The following is a 16,504-nucleotide window of genomic DNA, read 5'->3' as shown; positions in this document are numbered from 1 at the left end:
CTTTCACTCAAAAATTCTGTTAACTCACACTGTAGTTTGATTTCCTTGTACAAAGGCTTCTTACCACTTTATATGCAATTCAATTAGCTAAGTCAATTTGTTTCAGCAGCCCAACAAGTCAAGAGTTAAAAGGGTAGGATTAAGGAAACATGCTGTACTTTAACTGCATCATTTCTGCAGTATGAAATTAACAGGATCTCAGATTTTAACCAATTAAATTCTGCCTCAGCTTTTTAAGAGTTATAACTTTCAGTACATCTCAACCTTATTTTCAGTTGCATTTCTACAGCTCACTGCAGAAACACAAACATTTGATCACATTGAATATTCCATTCTATTCTGCTGAGGCTGTTAGAGCACAACTACGTCTCAGATTTGCTATCAACTCTTTTCTCCTTACCAAGCATTTTCTACCCGTTGAATTCCCCAAAGATCCAAGCCATCCTCAGTAAGCGTGCCAGTCTGCAAAACAAACCAAGGGGAGTGGCAAGAAAAAAAAGAGCTTTCAGAACCAAGTTATCCTTGGGCAGAGCAAAAATTTACAATTAATGAGACATATTACACCTGAACAATGTTTTATTTCATTTTCACTTAAAAATCAAGAATTCAGGACAGAAGATACAAATATCTGCCTAACTTTTTTGCTAGTAATTAAGTTCCAACTTTGTTAAATACCTTAAAAAACATTCAAAGCAATTGTGCCCCACCTTATGGGCAGGATACAAGAAACAGATCCATAAAATCCACACTCAGTAGCTCAACATCTCCATATTTGGGGGGTGAGGGCAGCAGAAGACTTACTTAACCCTTAGTACTACTCTCTTACATAGTTAAAACATTAACTGGAATATATTTACAACACTATTACAAAAAATATTTATGAGGAAAATAATAAATTATGTTTGGATATTTAAGATTTCAGATAAAAATCTCTACTAAAGAAACCAGTGGATTCTGGATGGTGGCATTACTGTCTTTCAATCATGTCTCTGTTAAATAATAATAATACACTGGATTGGCTTTTCATTGAAATAAATGTAAACGAGAAACAAGTCTGGCCTCACAGTTCAGACTTCAAGAAGCCTGTATGCAAAATAAAAGCTCTTAAAAATCCACAACACTCGCAATTTTGGGTAGCCAGTAAGTCAGGACTTAGCAGTCTTGAGATAAAACACAAACTGCATATTATAAAAACTTTTTAGAGCACACTGTAAATTAAGTAAGTTAGCCAATGCTAAACATTTAATACCTGGAAGTTAAAAGGACAATAGCAACCTAACTTACACAGAAGTAATGCATTTCCCTGTAGTTACTAGCATATACGAAATCCCTTTTATTACACATTGTCTTTTCAGGTAGCAACACAAAGTTACAAAGTTTACCCAACCTTATCAAAACACACGAGATTCAGTTGGCCACAAATATTTATCCTTTGTGGGCTGATGCAGAAGATACCAATTTTTTTCAACCGTCTTTGTGCATAAACAATGCCAGCAGTCATGGCAGCAGGGAGTGCTGGAGGCACCGTGATAGTGATTATGTCAAGAGACTCGATGATGATGGTATGAGCTGGAACCTGCAATACGGGTCAAATTTAATGAAGAAGAACTCAATACTCAAGAGTGTCACTGTCTCAATGAAATGCTACATCACCATTACCAAAAGCAAAATCTACGCAGTGCTTTCACTAGCATAGTGGGTTCTGGAGTGCCCAGAAAACTAGCACATCTTCACCCACTCAGTATCAACCATGATAATCCAGTCCTAAAATACACACAGTCCGTAACTTCAACTTTCCACTCTTTTCCCTGCAAAACTTTAAAACAGCAAATGAATAATGCAAAAACTTAAAAGAAAAAAAAATGAAGTTATCAACTAATCAATTATCAGCTTCTTGATGAGACTTCTTCACCCACAGCATACTTTAGATTTGCCGTACACAATTTCTTCCAACTGATTATCAGTCAGATGGCAATCTTACGTCCAAAAAGGAAGAAAAGATCAGGTCGGTAACAAACTCAAATTTCATCATAATATATCCAAAATTCTGTTTTTCTACTGAATCTTATTTTCATTAAGCTCGCTTTACTTGTTCCATCAACAGAAAATAAAGCAAAGACGTTTTCACTTAAGATCTAATTGTTTCTCATCATCTGAAGTGTGATGGAAATCATAATCAAATGTTTTTTTAAAATAAGGTGGTTCTGGATAAGAATATAGTGAAATGAAAACATACCTCATTTAAGATGCTATTGACAATCGTATAAAGAAACCCAATGCCTGCCACCACTACCAGAGAGAGGAGAAACAAGTAGGCATCTCTGTAGAGTTTAAAGTCAGTTGGCTTTGGATATAGTATGGAACGAACAAGTTGTCCTTTAGCAGTACTAAAGCCTAGAAACAAAAATGAATGAGTTATCAGAAGTATAAACAAGAAAAAAAGCTATTCAAAAATATTAAAATCTTCAGTGAATCCCTTAAGCTACTCATTTCATTGAGACTTTTTCAACATACAGTAACGTGTTTTGCAATACTATAATTAAGGTGCTTCAAAAATGTACACGTATGTCATACTAAGTGCCCCTCTCCTGTGACAAAGACATGCAGCTGATGTAAATCAACTCCTCCTCTACAGGGGCAGTAAACATTCAAGTGGTTTATAGTTTACTATCATCCTATTTCATGATGTTTTTCTGAATACCATCTTTGTAAAACGGAATCCCTAACTACTGCAGCCTGCATAGCTGTTTTTAAATAGAAAAAACATTTATCTAAAGCTAAACCTTTAAAATATTACTATGAGTAAACACTTCTGTAAGAAGGGCTAGACAGAGCAGATTTTAGGCCAACGTTATGTGCTTTGACAAAACCATGGACCAAGAATAGCATTTTGTGTTGTCAATGACTCCATTAAAATAAGTGGAGTCCACCACAAAGCCAATCCAATAGTATACTAAGCCTTTGAAAAGAGGCATACATAGTTCAACCAACCCATTAAAAATAAAAAAACTTCTAAAGGGCTTGCAAACGCACAAAGCTGGGTCTAAAATTAATGCTGGAGACTGATTCACATCCCTATTTGCCAGCTGATACTCCCCATACCATTATCTAGCTCTGTTACTGTTCTAACAGACATTTATCACATTAATTGGGTTATTTATCCACCCGTAGCAACATTCAACACAATACACTGAAGTATCAGTTGACATACACCTAGAAAACTGAGTATTAGGTTAACAAGTGGTAAACTTGAAAGTCTATACCTGTTCTCACTACTAGAGCTTTGACTAATTCTCCGGTATAAAAACGGGTTTGAATTACATTGGTTCCACAGAACAAAGTATGCCGCTTGTGCACTTCTGGACTGTATATTTCATCTCCCATTGTTTTGGGGTATTCCGAAGGATTTGGCAGGTTAATCTTCGTGACAGGAACACTTTCACCTTAAATGGAAAAGGAGTCTATAAGCAAAGTCAAATAAGAATAGGCACTTTTCCCTTCACAACTTCAATTAGAACAATACAATTTCACTTCAGCACAGATACAGACTTACAGAAGAAGTCTTCTTCCTTACAGCAAACTATCAGACAAACCTTCACCTATTAACCTCAGCTCATCAAGTTCCTTACCCAACCCTTACTTCAAATTAGACAAGTGCAAAATACAGCTCAGAGAAAAACAGAACAAGCTTCCTTCTACTGCAATGCATCACCCCATCTTCAGTAAGAAAAACTAGAAGCTGATGGAAATTATTCTGAGCTCCTTTAGTGACTGAGTATATTCAAACCAGGACAACAATTTTATCTGTTGCTAGCAGCAGGAAGAGGCTCAAATATATTAAAAGAACTGAATGTGATAAAATGCACAATCTCTGAAGTACAATTTTCTAAATGCTGCCAGTTTCGACAGATTATCCTAGGAATAACAAAAAGGCCATTCTATTCATTCAAGCTGCTCTGCAATGACATCAGGTTTCTGGTCTCAGAATATACAGGCACCAACTTGAGATAATTATTTTGTTTTTATAAAAACAGGCAGAAAAAGTAGGCAGAAAAGCCTACTCGCTACCATCGTTCTTGACAGTGGTTAAAAAGTTTGTGCTAAAATTTTCTACAGAAACACACTGCACAATTCAATCTGCACTGAGAACACCAAGTCAAGAGGCAGGAAGATATACCATTAAAAAGAAAGCTTTTCAACAAGAAACCACCACTCATTTTTGGAGTTGCCAAGCTCTACCAGGCAGCTGTTGCAGATAAACATAAGTACGTTAAGTACTTATGAGCGTAACTAATTGCAAGAACATACACAATTGAAGCAACATAAGCACTTCTACTAGAGCACGCTGCAAGCTAAGCATGCACAGATATGAAATAGTGTTTTTAGCCACACAAAAGCATACCAAATTGTCTTTACCTGTTAACATGCTTTCATTTACAATGCAAGTACCACTGAGAAGTACTGCATCACATGGCATAATTGTCCCATTAGATGGAATCAACATGATATCTCCAGGCACAAGATCGGTGGAAAGGATTTCTTCTATTTCTAAGCATCAGAACACAAACAATTTTACCTGAAAATAGCCACCAGCTACAGAACCCAACAGATCCTCACAGATAAGATCCAGGTGGTGATATATAAGATTCTATTCCACTTTATTAATTGCACTATGAAAAGTTTTTAAAAAGATCAAACAATAGCCACTGATAAAACCAGTTTTATCAGGGATTAAATCCTAGAGTACGTAAGTATAGTTTATCGTAACAAAAAAAGTAGTCAAGATCATTTAAAAAATATTAGCAATAAAGTTCATTGTAAAGACAGAAGTCCAATACAAAGGCATGCCTTACAAAATGGAATCTCACATCACAGCCTAACCATCTTTGGCTACTGCAGCATCCAAATGAGCAGACGTCCAGAAATTAATTTGAAGCCTCTGCTGTGTAATAAAATGTAATGGAAACCCACAGCATGCACATTCTGTAGACCAAAAAAGAAATTACAATGATAACCACATACCTGGAATGGCAGGTATGAGAACAGGAAAAGCACCTCATCTAGAGCAAACCCAATAGTCTCTAAAAATACCATCCAGAAGAATAACGCTAAACAGATGACTACCCTATCTCAATTCCACTTCACAAGATCTTATTTTCTCATGCAGTTTTGCTAAGAAATGCAAACATTTCAAGCTGATCAAAGAACAGATATGATAACACTCACACGTAATGGGCAATTTAAACTCAACAGTCCAAACACCTGTGAAATTTACCTTGATTTCCTCTGCAGACAGAAACCCTGACAATGCTGTGAGCTGCTACCATGTCATGTAACATAACGTATTGCTACAAGGGAAAGAAAACATGTCATTATTTCGAAGCACAGCTTCTCTTCTTCTAAATGCACATTATATCTCTACAAGCAAAAATTACGAGATTCTTTACTAATACTTTTAGAACAAAATATTCCTTGAAACATTTTTTTAAAATTGTTTATGAAACTATTGGCAAATAAGGTTCAAGTGCATCAGCCTGTACAGGTTCCTACTTTTAAGAGCATTCTGCAAAAAATACACTGTCACAAAATATTATTAAAAAATTTGCTCCTTAACATACATAAGCAAAAACTTCAGTATTTGTATGAACTTAAATGAGGGAAATGATTTATCTTTTTCATGTGTGTGCATGTGTCTCTGGTCTGAATTCATGGGTTGCAATTTAAGGATAATTACTACTTTCTTTTTTATTGCCTACTCCTAAGTCTACACAGAAAATGCATCACTAACTTCATCTACAAGTTTGGCTGGTGCTCAATTACATCAGACTTTTCAAATAGAAGGAAACTATGCAAGATGGAACCAATAAAATCAAATTCAACTTCCTATATAGATTTGCATCTGAGTTTTACTTAAGTGAGGCAATATTTCCGTTATCTGAGAAGGAGGCAGGCCAACCTGCTGATTCAACAGCATGGGAAGTCAGCAGAAAAGGGACTCAAGAGTACCACAGGTCCAAATTCTTCCAGATCAAAGACAGAAAATCCCTAACAAGATTCTACCTATATACTTCTGAAAAATTCTTAAAGATTTGCAACCAATTTCATATGAAAATAGCCTGATAAATAAAAGCTGAAATGATGCATGTTTTATTTGAACTTACCTTTCTAATGGTGTAGAGCGAGCTAACAATGGATATTACAGACATGATCACAATTGCTAATGCATAGTAGTGATATTCATCAGTGATCCACAATATCACACTGAACAACTGAAAAATGTAAAAAGGATTGAGAACCTGGAAGAATGACAGAACAATAAAGTTACACCAAAAGGTCACATGCTTTCTCAGTCAGAAGAGTTCAAATCCTCCTCAACAGAAGACAGAAAACTATCAGTCCTTTACACCTGATTTTTGCCTGTTTTGCCAAACTGCTCCCTCTGTTTCACTGACTCCTCAACCCTTCGGAGGTACAGTTCTCATTAAAATAGCACATGAACACATACTTTTAAGATTGCATGCACCTTCCCCTACACAAAGCAAAATTATAGATAATAACTTCCAAATTACTTTAAGAATTGTAACTTACAACACATCAGATATTTACTTTTTATTAGTAAATATATTCTTACCCATCAGCTCAGGTTTGAGAGTTTTTGTTCAAAATGTTCTAACATGTATTACCACATGAATAACGTGTCAGTTACTCAAATCCATTTAATACAAGGAAAATGAAACAAACAAGAGTATATGGAAAAATAAATTTGATTCAATGAGTAAATTGTAATGCATGATCTCCAGGCTGATAGTGCAAAACACAGTCAGTGGTTTTAAGTACGAAATGAACAATAAGAAAATAACATTCATAGCCTCACAAATAATTCTGACACTTCTTTAATGTCCTTAGTAAGGCAGTACATTGTAAACTCTGAAGAGCTTGCAGCAAAGGCCTCTTAAGTTTGGAGCTCTTGAGAAAAAAAAGTCCATATCCTTTGGCTTTACATTGCCAGGCTCTGGAGGAAGGTTTTCATTTCATGTTACTATTTGAGGACTACTCTAAGAGCCACTGTACTCCAAGTAACTTTTAATTATACACTTTTTTGTGTGTTTGTAAATATAAGATCTTACCTCCTTAATCAGAAGCTTAAAAATGTAAGGCACTTTCACAGCAATTTCATTTACTCCATAGAATGCTTTCCTGCATTAAAGAAGTATCAAAAAGACACTTAAAATTTTAAAGATCTTATTCATTTTTAAATTCCATTAGCATGAGAAAGTATAAAATATCATTTAACCCATGGCCCTTTTTACCACATTTATCATTTCAAAAGGCATTCATCATAAAAGGTCTATCCAGTGAGATATTACACATTTCAAATATGAAAGTAATATTTATTTCAATTGAAACTGCACCTTCATTTTTAGGTTCTTTCACAATGAGATTTCTCTATACAGTGTGCACAGGTCCAATCTTAATGAATATGTCATTCTGAAAGCCAGTATGGGGTTCTAGCTAAAGCTCAAACAAATGTTAACTCCTACCCTGAAGTAAGATACTGTTTTCATGGTTCTGTGTCTTAATTTTATCCTTAGCATGACGAAATGCAAATCATGAAAGGGGGAAGCAAGAAACATTCTGATAGGATCTGAGTTGGTTTAATGACATGAAAAGCTTCATCATGTCAAAGTGTGCTCTTAAGGACTTGTAGGAAAAGCCACAAATCAATAGAAAGTGGAAGGATCAAGCAGATGCTTCCATATTTAAAACTCTGAGAAAGTCTCATTTGGAAAAAGAACAACAAGGAAGGCAACAAAACCCAGAAGTAATTCAGAATGGTCTCAGAGACTGGTTTTTACCCAGCGTACACATAGGAAAAAGCAGAATTCCCTACATCTCCTGACAGCCTTCTTTGAAGGAAGTTTAAGAGACTGTCTGTAAATACTAACCACTCTCAGTTGCCTTCTAATGCTATTAACATTTGAAGCAAAGGTAATTGAATGAAAACAACTCTTCCCTCCAGTACTGTAACATTACCTGTACTCATGCATCCCTTTCGTCAGTCCTCTGCTGTGTTCATTATGAATTGCAGAACAGAACGTAGATTCATCTAGTCCTCTAAGTAACGGAAAAAGTCAATGAGTTATTTCAGAAACCTGGTATTTAAAATCAAGTGTACAGCAACAAGAGAGTGCTGGGCCCTTGCCAAGAGCTGCACTGTATTAGAAAAGAACAGTCTATAGATTAATGCTTTTCTAGCTATTTTTGTCATGTTCCTATGGATATCAGCGAGATGTTAGAAGCGTTCCTCTTACTGACATGTCTTACACCGAAGGATAGTCATACCTTCATTTCAGTTATGAGCTACATGTCAAAAACTAACTAAAATACTAGCCTAACTGGCATTCAAAAGCCTGTTAAAAGAATATGTGAACAAGTTATATAAAACATATGAAACCAAGAGGTATTATTGTTTCTTCAAATTATCTACTTCATTTACTTCTAACAAGTACTAGAAGCATTTCAGAAACAGTATCAATCAATTTATCTGATAGCCCTATACTGAAGCAATTCTGCAGCTATCACAATTCTTGCTATCCAAATTTTATCCGTGACTAGGTAAAAATACAGTCTACATTTCAAGTGTTTCCTCAGCACTGGAAGACTGATCTTCATAGGACTCCTACATGGTGCAAGAGGAAATACTATGAATTAGAAGACCTGCAGGTAAGAAAGCATACCTGAAACAATATCATGTTCACCGTTATGGGATTGCTGCAATTAACAAACTCATTAAGGGCATATGTCCAATGTTCAGATATATTATCTAGCAGATATGTTTTGGATGCACAGGAAAACATCATTGCCTTCCAAATGGTTTTCACAGACATGAAAAAACAGCACAAGGTGTTTGTGTTTTTTTTTTTAATATTGTGTAACCATTAAGTTACCTACTAAAAAGGACTCAGAGATGTCCCAGTGAAGAAAAAAGATATTGTGCATAGATAGTACAAATTATTTCCATTCTCTAGAACATGGGGAAAGAAGTTAAACAGCCTCACTACTGCAAAGACTTGGATCATGTTTCTGGCAGCTTCTGGTAACACCTTCATATTCTCTTAACAATTTGTGTGTGTAAATCTGGTCACAGGTTTACCAGGTTTCCCTGAAATATTTCAAGGTCAAGGATTTTAAATATTTTTATATCAATATGTAATTGTCTTTTCATAACTGTGCCTTTTACCCCATTCTGTCTCAAACAATTTTTCTTTTTCCTGAAAAGTGGGAAGTGGGCTTAGGAAGGGCCCCTGAAACAAAGTGCTTTATATGCAATGTGCTTTATATGCAATGTGCATATCTGCATGTGCAACGTTCATGCTATGACAAAGCTTTTAGCAGGGTGTTATCTCAGTCCCTAGCTCCGGTTCTCAGCATACACATTATCTTCCACTCTCCCTTTCGCTATTTAGACCCGGAACCGCCTTCTACTCTATTTTCTCCTGGAATTTTTCCTCAGAAGCTCTTCTCTCCCAGTTTTGCCCAGAAAAGGGAAGTATTTCAATTCTCAGTCCACAGTGAGAGAAATAAGTATCTCCACCTAAGTGTTACAGAACTGAATTCCCAAGGCATTAAATAAACCCCTTTGGGCACATACTTTATTACATAAAATACTCATCAAATCACCAAGGGATTCATTTGACATTAGCTAAAACAAAACAGACATACAGGGTCAAAGCTGCATCCTCTTTGGTATGTGGCCAGGTCTGATTTAGTTTAAGAACAATTACACTTGCGTTTCCTGTGTTTAAAACAGGGACCTTAATGTTACATCACTATGAAAAGAACAATGATACAAAACTCAAGCTCTCATAACTGAATTAGCTGCCTAAGAAATCTTAATTTGCTTCCCTTCTGTATTGTGATAAGTCTTTAATTATGTGATCAAACTGTTCTGTCTTCTGGATACCTCCATAATTAACTGCACAGAGTAAACTTATCTTCATTATACGGTATTGTGCTTGGATGCCAACTACAACTATATTGTTTGCCTTGGGATTTTATTACAAAGCCCTCTGTCTAGTGTCCCATTTCTTTACAAACTGATTCTCTATCAGGTTATTAGGTAACACTGATTTCTGTTTTTACGTAAGAACCTGAAGAGTAGCTTAAGAAAAGTATCTCAGTGAAAGCATCTAGTCTGGATGTAATTCTGAAAGGCTTCTCAGAATATTTATACTCGTAAGTTCAGCTATTATTTCCCACGTGGTATCTAGAACTTCACTACATGATCATACCTAATTCACTTTAGAGAAAAGTTACACCAAATTCACTCATATATGATCTTGTACAAAAGTGACTTAGTACTCTACAAGTCTCAGGTGTGTCTCAGATGAGGCTCTTTCCCTTCTTCATTATCCAGCTGCTAAATACTGGCTTCTAGAGCTCAGCTACAGTACCTGATTCAACCAGTGGTCAGGCTGAATGGTTACTAACACATCACACAAGTGAGAATTTGGCATATTAGCAAGAATGTGATTGAATGAATGCTCACAGAACTTCACAGACATATCTAAGATTTTTCAGAGGCTTACAACTTGGCTGAGTTATCACAAGGACATCAAAAGGCACAGTCAAACAGTGAGCAAATACCAAATTTCAAGTCACAGCTTTCATGCTAAGGAACAACGCTTATTACTAAACTTGTGGGGTTGTAAAAATTTCACTTGTACCCATTCTCAGCAGAAAGTGTAGTTTCAATTTGGTCTTTTTAATCTCATCTATGGGAAATATTCTTTTTGAACAGTTTATACACCTGTAGTGTTGCTAAATTTAAACAGGGCCCCATAATGTAAAATGACAAGCATCACTACCTGCACCGGTATAATTCATGAGGCTTAACATAAAAAATGTATACAAAGCTATTAATTATTTACACACAAAGTGAGACATTTCCACCCTCCCAGACGAGTTCTCAATTTCGTAACTGCCTGTATTATGATCGTTTCTTGTAATTGTTGTCATTGCTGATAACTTTCTGAAATATTTGCACACACTTTTTTGGAAAACAGAAGAAACATCGACAGAGTAGGTTTCTTCTTATAATGTTTTGGTTACTTTTCCTTCAGTCACTGGTCATTAATTTTTTTCTATATGCAGTGCTTTTCTACATGATGGCTTAGTGCAGCGGTCAATGATTCAAGTCAAAAGGAGAGGCTACATTTCTCATCTGGACTTCTACTTTTGAAAAGTGGTTGTCAGAAGTGGAGAAGCCTGCGTTCATTTAACTTGTTAGCACTATGGAAAGGCCTCAGCAGCAGCACCAGAAAACAGAACTTTGTTCTTCATCCCTGATGCCATGCAACAGTGCTGCTGGTAAGAGAAATTACAGCACTTCACATTCAGCAAGCACAGCTGGTTTAGCCACTAAGAGGCATTTCTATCAATGCAACACACCTGATACTGTTACTGAAGAGCCATCAGTTTCAGCTCAGCTGGACTAAATGTAGCTGCACAGACCTAAACAAAGGTGAGCAACAAGGTATGCAAGTGAATTCCCCTCTTCCTAGATACTCCTTCTGGATCTAGCTCAGCAGCAACTCAAAAAACAACATATTCCATCAAAAGGGAAGTTTTTACAAGTTTATAGGAGGAGAACTGCTGCCTAAAATCAGGTGCTCAGATTCTCATACACACCTAGAACAGGCAAGAAGCCTGCAGTGGCATGAAGCGTGTCACCCTATGTAACTCATGCTCAGTAACGGTAAATTAAGCAAAAGCATTCTTTTACACAGTGTGACTCTTGGAAAATCTCTCTCCTCTCAGAGTGGTTCAAAGACTCAATAAGCTGAAACAGCTAGTCAGAATATGATATTATTTTTCACCATGTTTTTAGGTAAGTTATAGTTACCAAAAATGCAGTTTGAAGTAAAATACAGAAGGAAAAAATATTCTTACCGTACAACATCAAAACTTTGAACTGAATCATTCCAGAAATACTTCACACTGTGATGCGTGAAATAACGAATCTGCAAGGGCAACAGACATCAATATTAAACTGGCACCACTTAGCACCTCTCTTCTGATTGACTTTATTTTGGACAGTGATAGAAACTGAATTCAGAAAACCTACACTGAAAACTGAAAATTTTTCTTTCAAAATAATCTTTCAGAAATTCCACAAGGTTCAGTAGTAAGAGTTACTGAGGAAAAGATCTCTGTTCCACCTAAGGAGCCAGTTAGCCTTTTAGACAAATGAAGTAACTCACTTACTGTACTGTGTATGCTTACTCTAGGTAATATTTGCAGATCCTTTGAAAGTTATCAACTGTAGTACTGAAGGTCTACTTACAGGCAAGTATTTTTTCAAATCGTTTTTATTCTCTTCTGCAGCAGATTCACAGAAATGAACAGCATGGCCATTTGAAACCTTGTGTACAATAGGGTTAGGATTCTGTAAAGGATTGGCTCCCAAGGAAGGCATAACACGAACTTTTGCACAAAACCATATCTTGAATTCATCCTTAAGGAGAAAAAAATGAGAAAAGGTTGATTAAAACAGCATTTCAACACCACATTACTGCAGTGGCTGTAGTAAAGTCAAGCAAAACAAGTCAACAGGTGACAGTCTATACAGAACTAAAGAAGTTATCTTCAAATTAATATTAGATGACTTAAGAATACATTTCTTTCCACAATTCTGAAAGAATGTTTTCTGCACTGAAAGGGTTGATTTTTTGTTTTGGCTTTTTTTTCTTTTTTTAAAGCCATGAATCTTAGTACTTGAATTTTGACATTTTCAGCCCTTGAAAAATATTACATTTGTTCTGTAGTAGATGGGACTACGAGATTTCTATGCATGCAGCTTCACCCACCCCGCAACTTAAAAGAACTAAGGATATACCTGATGATTATAATGTAACAAGGGACTGCACATAGCAATAGTGGAGGAAAAATATAATCTGAAATCATACCACACTTGGACCTGTACTTTTACCTTAATTTGGCAAATATAACATTGCTGACCAAGACAGGAAAAAAACTGAAAATCGTGTATCAGGTTATACAAACAAGGTAACTGCTCTGTAACCTTTGATGAAAATGGTATCCATTCATTTAATTCTTAGAACTCAAAATCAAAACTTTATTTTCACCATGTTCTCTGCAAACAGCTGTTAGTCTTCCCATATAGGCAGCAAGGCTATGTATAGTAGCAAGGAGCATAGTTCTGCATTACTATAAAACATAATAAAAACAAAATCATATAAAAAACAAAAAAGTTAAATCACATCTACCTGGCAGGCAAGAATCTGTACAATTTAGCACGCAGCAAGAGACATGAAACAACTCCCAACTTGCAGAAGCACACCCCCGTATCTATAGACTTACGGTTGTTCTCAGCAGAACCACTTCACAGTCTTTAAGCGTTGTCCTTTTGCACGTTGCTTTCACACGCCACTCAGGCATCCAGTAGAGGAGGAGGAGAAGAAAGCCACCAGAACAGATCACTCCTACAGTAACTAGCACCAACTTCCATCGACATAGCTCATAACCATAGATCTCCTGTATGGAAACAGAAACAAATAACAAGCAATGAGCCTGGAGCAGAGAAGACAGAGGGGACCTCCCCAATATATACAAGTAACCAAAGACAGAGTGTCAGGAGGATGGGGCCAGGACCTTTCCAATGGTGCACATCAACAGGATAAGAGGCAACGGGCACAAACACAACAAGTTCCATCTGAATATGAGAAAATACTTCTTTATTGTAAGGATGACAGAGTGTTGGCATAGGCTGCACAGAGAGGTCGTGAAGTCCCTATCCCTAGAGATGTTCAAAAGCCACTTGTGCGTGATCCTGTGCAGCGTGCTCCAAGCGACCCTGCTTGAGCAGGGGTTCAGACTAGCTGATCTCCAGAGGTCCCTTCCAACCTCAGCCAGTGTGTGTGTGTACATGACTCAGTCTTAATTGTCCCAGCTTGGGAAGCCAACATTAATTTTTCATAAAATGCAATATTTAAAGGGAACCAAATTTCAAAACTATTTTCTCGTTTTCCTCTTCTGGAGGAGGAAAAGATTTTTAAAAACTTACTACATGATGGGGAGGTAACAAAAAGGACTGGTTGGCTCAGTCAGCAATACAAAGATCTGTAAAAGCCCCGCAAATGCAGAACATACACACTGTTTAAAACACTTCATTATAGGACCTGTCTCCTTTCTGGACTGCTCCATTAAGACATAGTCTGAAAACCTCACCATAAGTCTCAGAGAAACATCATGTTTTTGGCCATGACCAGCACACAGCACAAGCAAGTTAGGCATTTAAGAAAAAATAAAAGCAAGCACATTTGGTTTTTCTCAAGTGTAGGTTTTAGCAGATTAGCATTTGATTAGCTAACATACACAGTTTTGGATTACTGGTGAGAACAGATTTTCATAATACTTTCTAAAAAGCTATGTAAAAATTGTAAACTTGTACGTTTGTAAAATATTACTTCTTAGTAAAGGAACTGGATCATTTTGTCTGCTATTTAACAAGAAATGCTATTGTGAAACATTAAGAGACCACAAGCAGCACTATCCAAGGTTATGTACCTTGCACCAGCCGGAAAAATCCTCTTCTCCTATTAAAAAACCCGCAGAGTATTAAGTGTGCCTTGGTCAAAGGCATGTACCAACTTCACCTGATGACAGCTGGGAACAGTACATAATTCAGTGGCTTACTAGATGCCGTGCTACATTCCTGAGTTTCACATTACATCACTAGATTATATTTCCTGCTGCAAAATGGCAATGAAGTTTCCCATTGAGTCCCATCTGCATTGTTTGTATTAACACCAACTTTTTGCATACTTTTGAGAATTTTCATTAAACAATATTATGTTTACTAAGAAAACACTTTTCAAGATGTTTGTTTCGTAGCCTTCTCAGCTTACGAAAAACAGAGACCAAGCCCATTATTCTCCGATACCCCCAAAACACTGGAGGCAATATTAAATTCTTACCATGAAAAACATGGAGGTGAAAGATAGAGGGAGAGGTTAATGCTTCTTTTGGGACAAAACAAAGTTATTCCCTCCAAAAAGCATTTATTTTAACGATCAAGACATAAGCAGTGCAATTTGACTTTCTGATGTCAGGTGCATTTACCTACTCTGTCTGAAAGGTGCTCTAATGAACAACTTTTCCTAGCAGTGTGCATGAAGAAAGAACAAGGAATTCAACTTGCAGGAATTCATCTTTTTAAAAACTAGAATCCCTATATAGCCCGAGTATTTTCTGCTGTCTGTAAAAAGGACTGGAAATTTAAAGTTCAGCTGGTGCTATATTTGTCAAATCTAACTGCGGCATCTTTCAGGAAGAACAATAAGAGATATCTTTGCTCCACCAGGAAGTAAAGTTTAAATGCTACCAAACACCCATAAAACTGCTCTCCATGTTTTAGGGAGTGGGGTCTTACCCGAATAAACATGAATATGCAAGAGTAAGCAGAACTAGATTATGGATAATTAATTTGTTTTAAACAACAAGAAAAAAGCTCCAGAGTTTGGAGAAAATAAAAAATACCTTGTTCCACGTCCATTTTCCTTTAAAAAATTGCTAAATAACAGTATCTGTTATCTGCTGGATTGCTGACCTAAACACAGCCAACCCAGCACCTTTGCAAAGGCTTTCAGCAAAAACGTTCCTTATCCCAAGATTAGATTTCATAATACCTGAAAAGATTAGAAGTACAAAATTCTTGTTTTAAACTGAGACAGTGTGCTTCCTGGTGGAATATGCCCTGTCTAGACAAAATCATAATCTGTTTCTTTCACTGTATAAAAATAGAGTACAGAATTACTTACCATCTCGTCCTCCTCTGCTTTATTGACAAATTTCTTTTCTTCTTTCTCCATCTTTAGTATGATATGGAACTTCTCAACTTGAGATATGGAAGACCTTTAAAAACAAAATAATTGAAAATCAAAGCAACGTTACTGATTCTATACCTAAGTATTAGGATGATTAGAGGTTTTTTTTCCTTGAAGTGCATACCCATAAAACACACTGACAACATATGAATATAGATCTTGAATTTGCACTGTACTAGTTTCCAGCAGTAATGACCCAAAGAGCTCCAGTAAAATATCAAGATTTAACACAAGATGAATATAAGTGAAATATTGCAGAAATGGCTGGCTTTGACAGAGAGAAGTGCTTGTACTGATTTACCTTACTACATTCTACATATAACAAACTGAGAGGGTTTTTTTTTTGTACATTCTACAAGCTTCACGATGGAAATGTGAACTAAATATGTTACAAAAAGCTTAAAAATAGGTGAAGATTACACACTCCTTTCATTCTACGCTGTAATAGCTTCAAATCAGATGGTTCCAGAATCCAGGCTATCCTCAAGGAAAGGTGTTGTAGCCCTAAGATGTGCATTTCTCATTGAAGCAGAAAATTGGCATGTGTTAAAAAAAAAAAAACAAAGGGCAGAAAATAAGGACAATGCTAGAAAGAT

General features: G+C 36.3%; 1 protein-coding gene across 7 annotated transcripts in view; it reads right to left on the bottom strand.

Moving 5' to 3' along the window:
* ATP13A3 (ATPase 13A3) overlaps positions 1 to 16,504 on the bottom strand; it is a 59,194-nt gene that overhangs the window by 22,201 nt on the left and 20,489 nt on the right. For 6 of the 7 annotated variants that reach the window (XM_083848515.1, XM_083848514.1, XM_083848512.1 and 3 more), the window contains 13 exons: positions 15,843 to 15,936; positions 13,384 to 13,557; positions 12,347 to 12,517; positions 11,953 to 12,023; positions 8,035 to 8,115; positions 7,128 to 7,197; positions 6,162 to 6,296; positions 5,276 to 5,348; positions 4,417 to 4,548; positions 3,264 to 3,443; positions 2,237 to 2,394; positions 1,388 to 1,576; positions 401 to 462 (listed from right to left, as the gene is read on the bottom strand). In XM_083848515.1, the coding sequence (XP_083704641.1) occupies positions 401 to 462; positions 1,388 to 1,576; positions 2,237 to 2,394; positions 3,264 to 3,443; positions 4,417 to 4,548; positions 5,276 to 5,348; positions 6,162 to 6,296; positions 7,128 to 7,197; positions 8,035 to 8,115; positions 11,953 to 12,023; positions 12,347 to 12,517; positions 13,384 to 13,557; positions 15,843 to 15,893 (1,547 nt within the window). In that variant the 5' untranslated portion in view covers positions 15,894 to 15,936. The remainder of the gene's footprint in view (positions 1 to 400; positions 463 to 1,387; positions 1,577 to 2,236; positions 2,395 to 3,263; positions 3,444 to 4,416; positions 4,549 to 5,275; positions 5,349 to 6,161; positions 6,297 to 7,127; positions 7,198 to 8,034; positions 8,116 to 11,952; positions 12,024 to 12,346; positions 12,518 to 13,383; positions 13,558 to 15,842; positions 15,937 to 16,504) is intronic. The other variant, XM_083848517.1, reaches the window with a different exon arrangement.

Source organism: Anser anser (assembly GCF_964211835.1).
Source record: "Anser anser genome assembly, chromosome: 9".
Taxonomy (NCBI): Eukaryota; Metazoa; Chordata; class Aves; order Anseriformes; family Anatidae; genus Anser; species Anser anser.
Note: the sequence above shows the minus strand (reverse complement) of the source record. Positions and strands in the feature narration are given on the sequence as shown.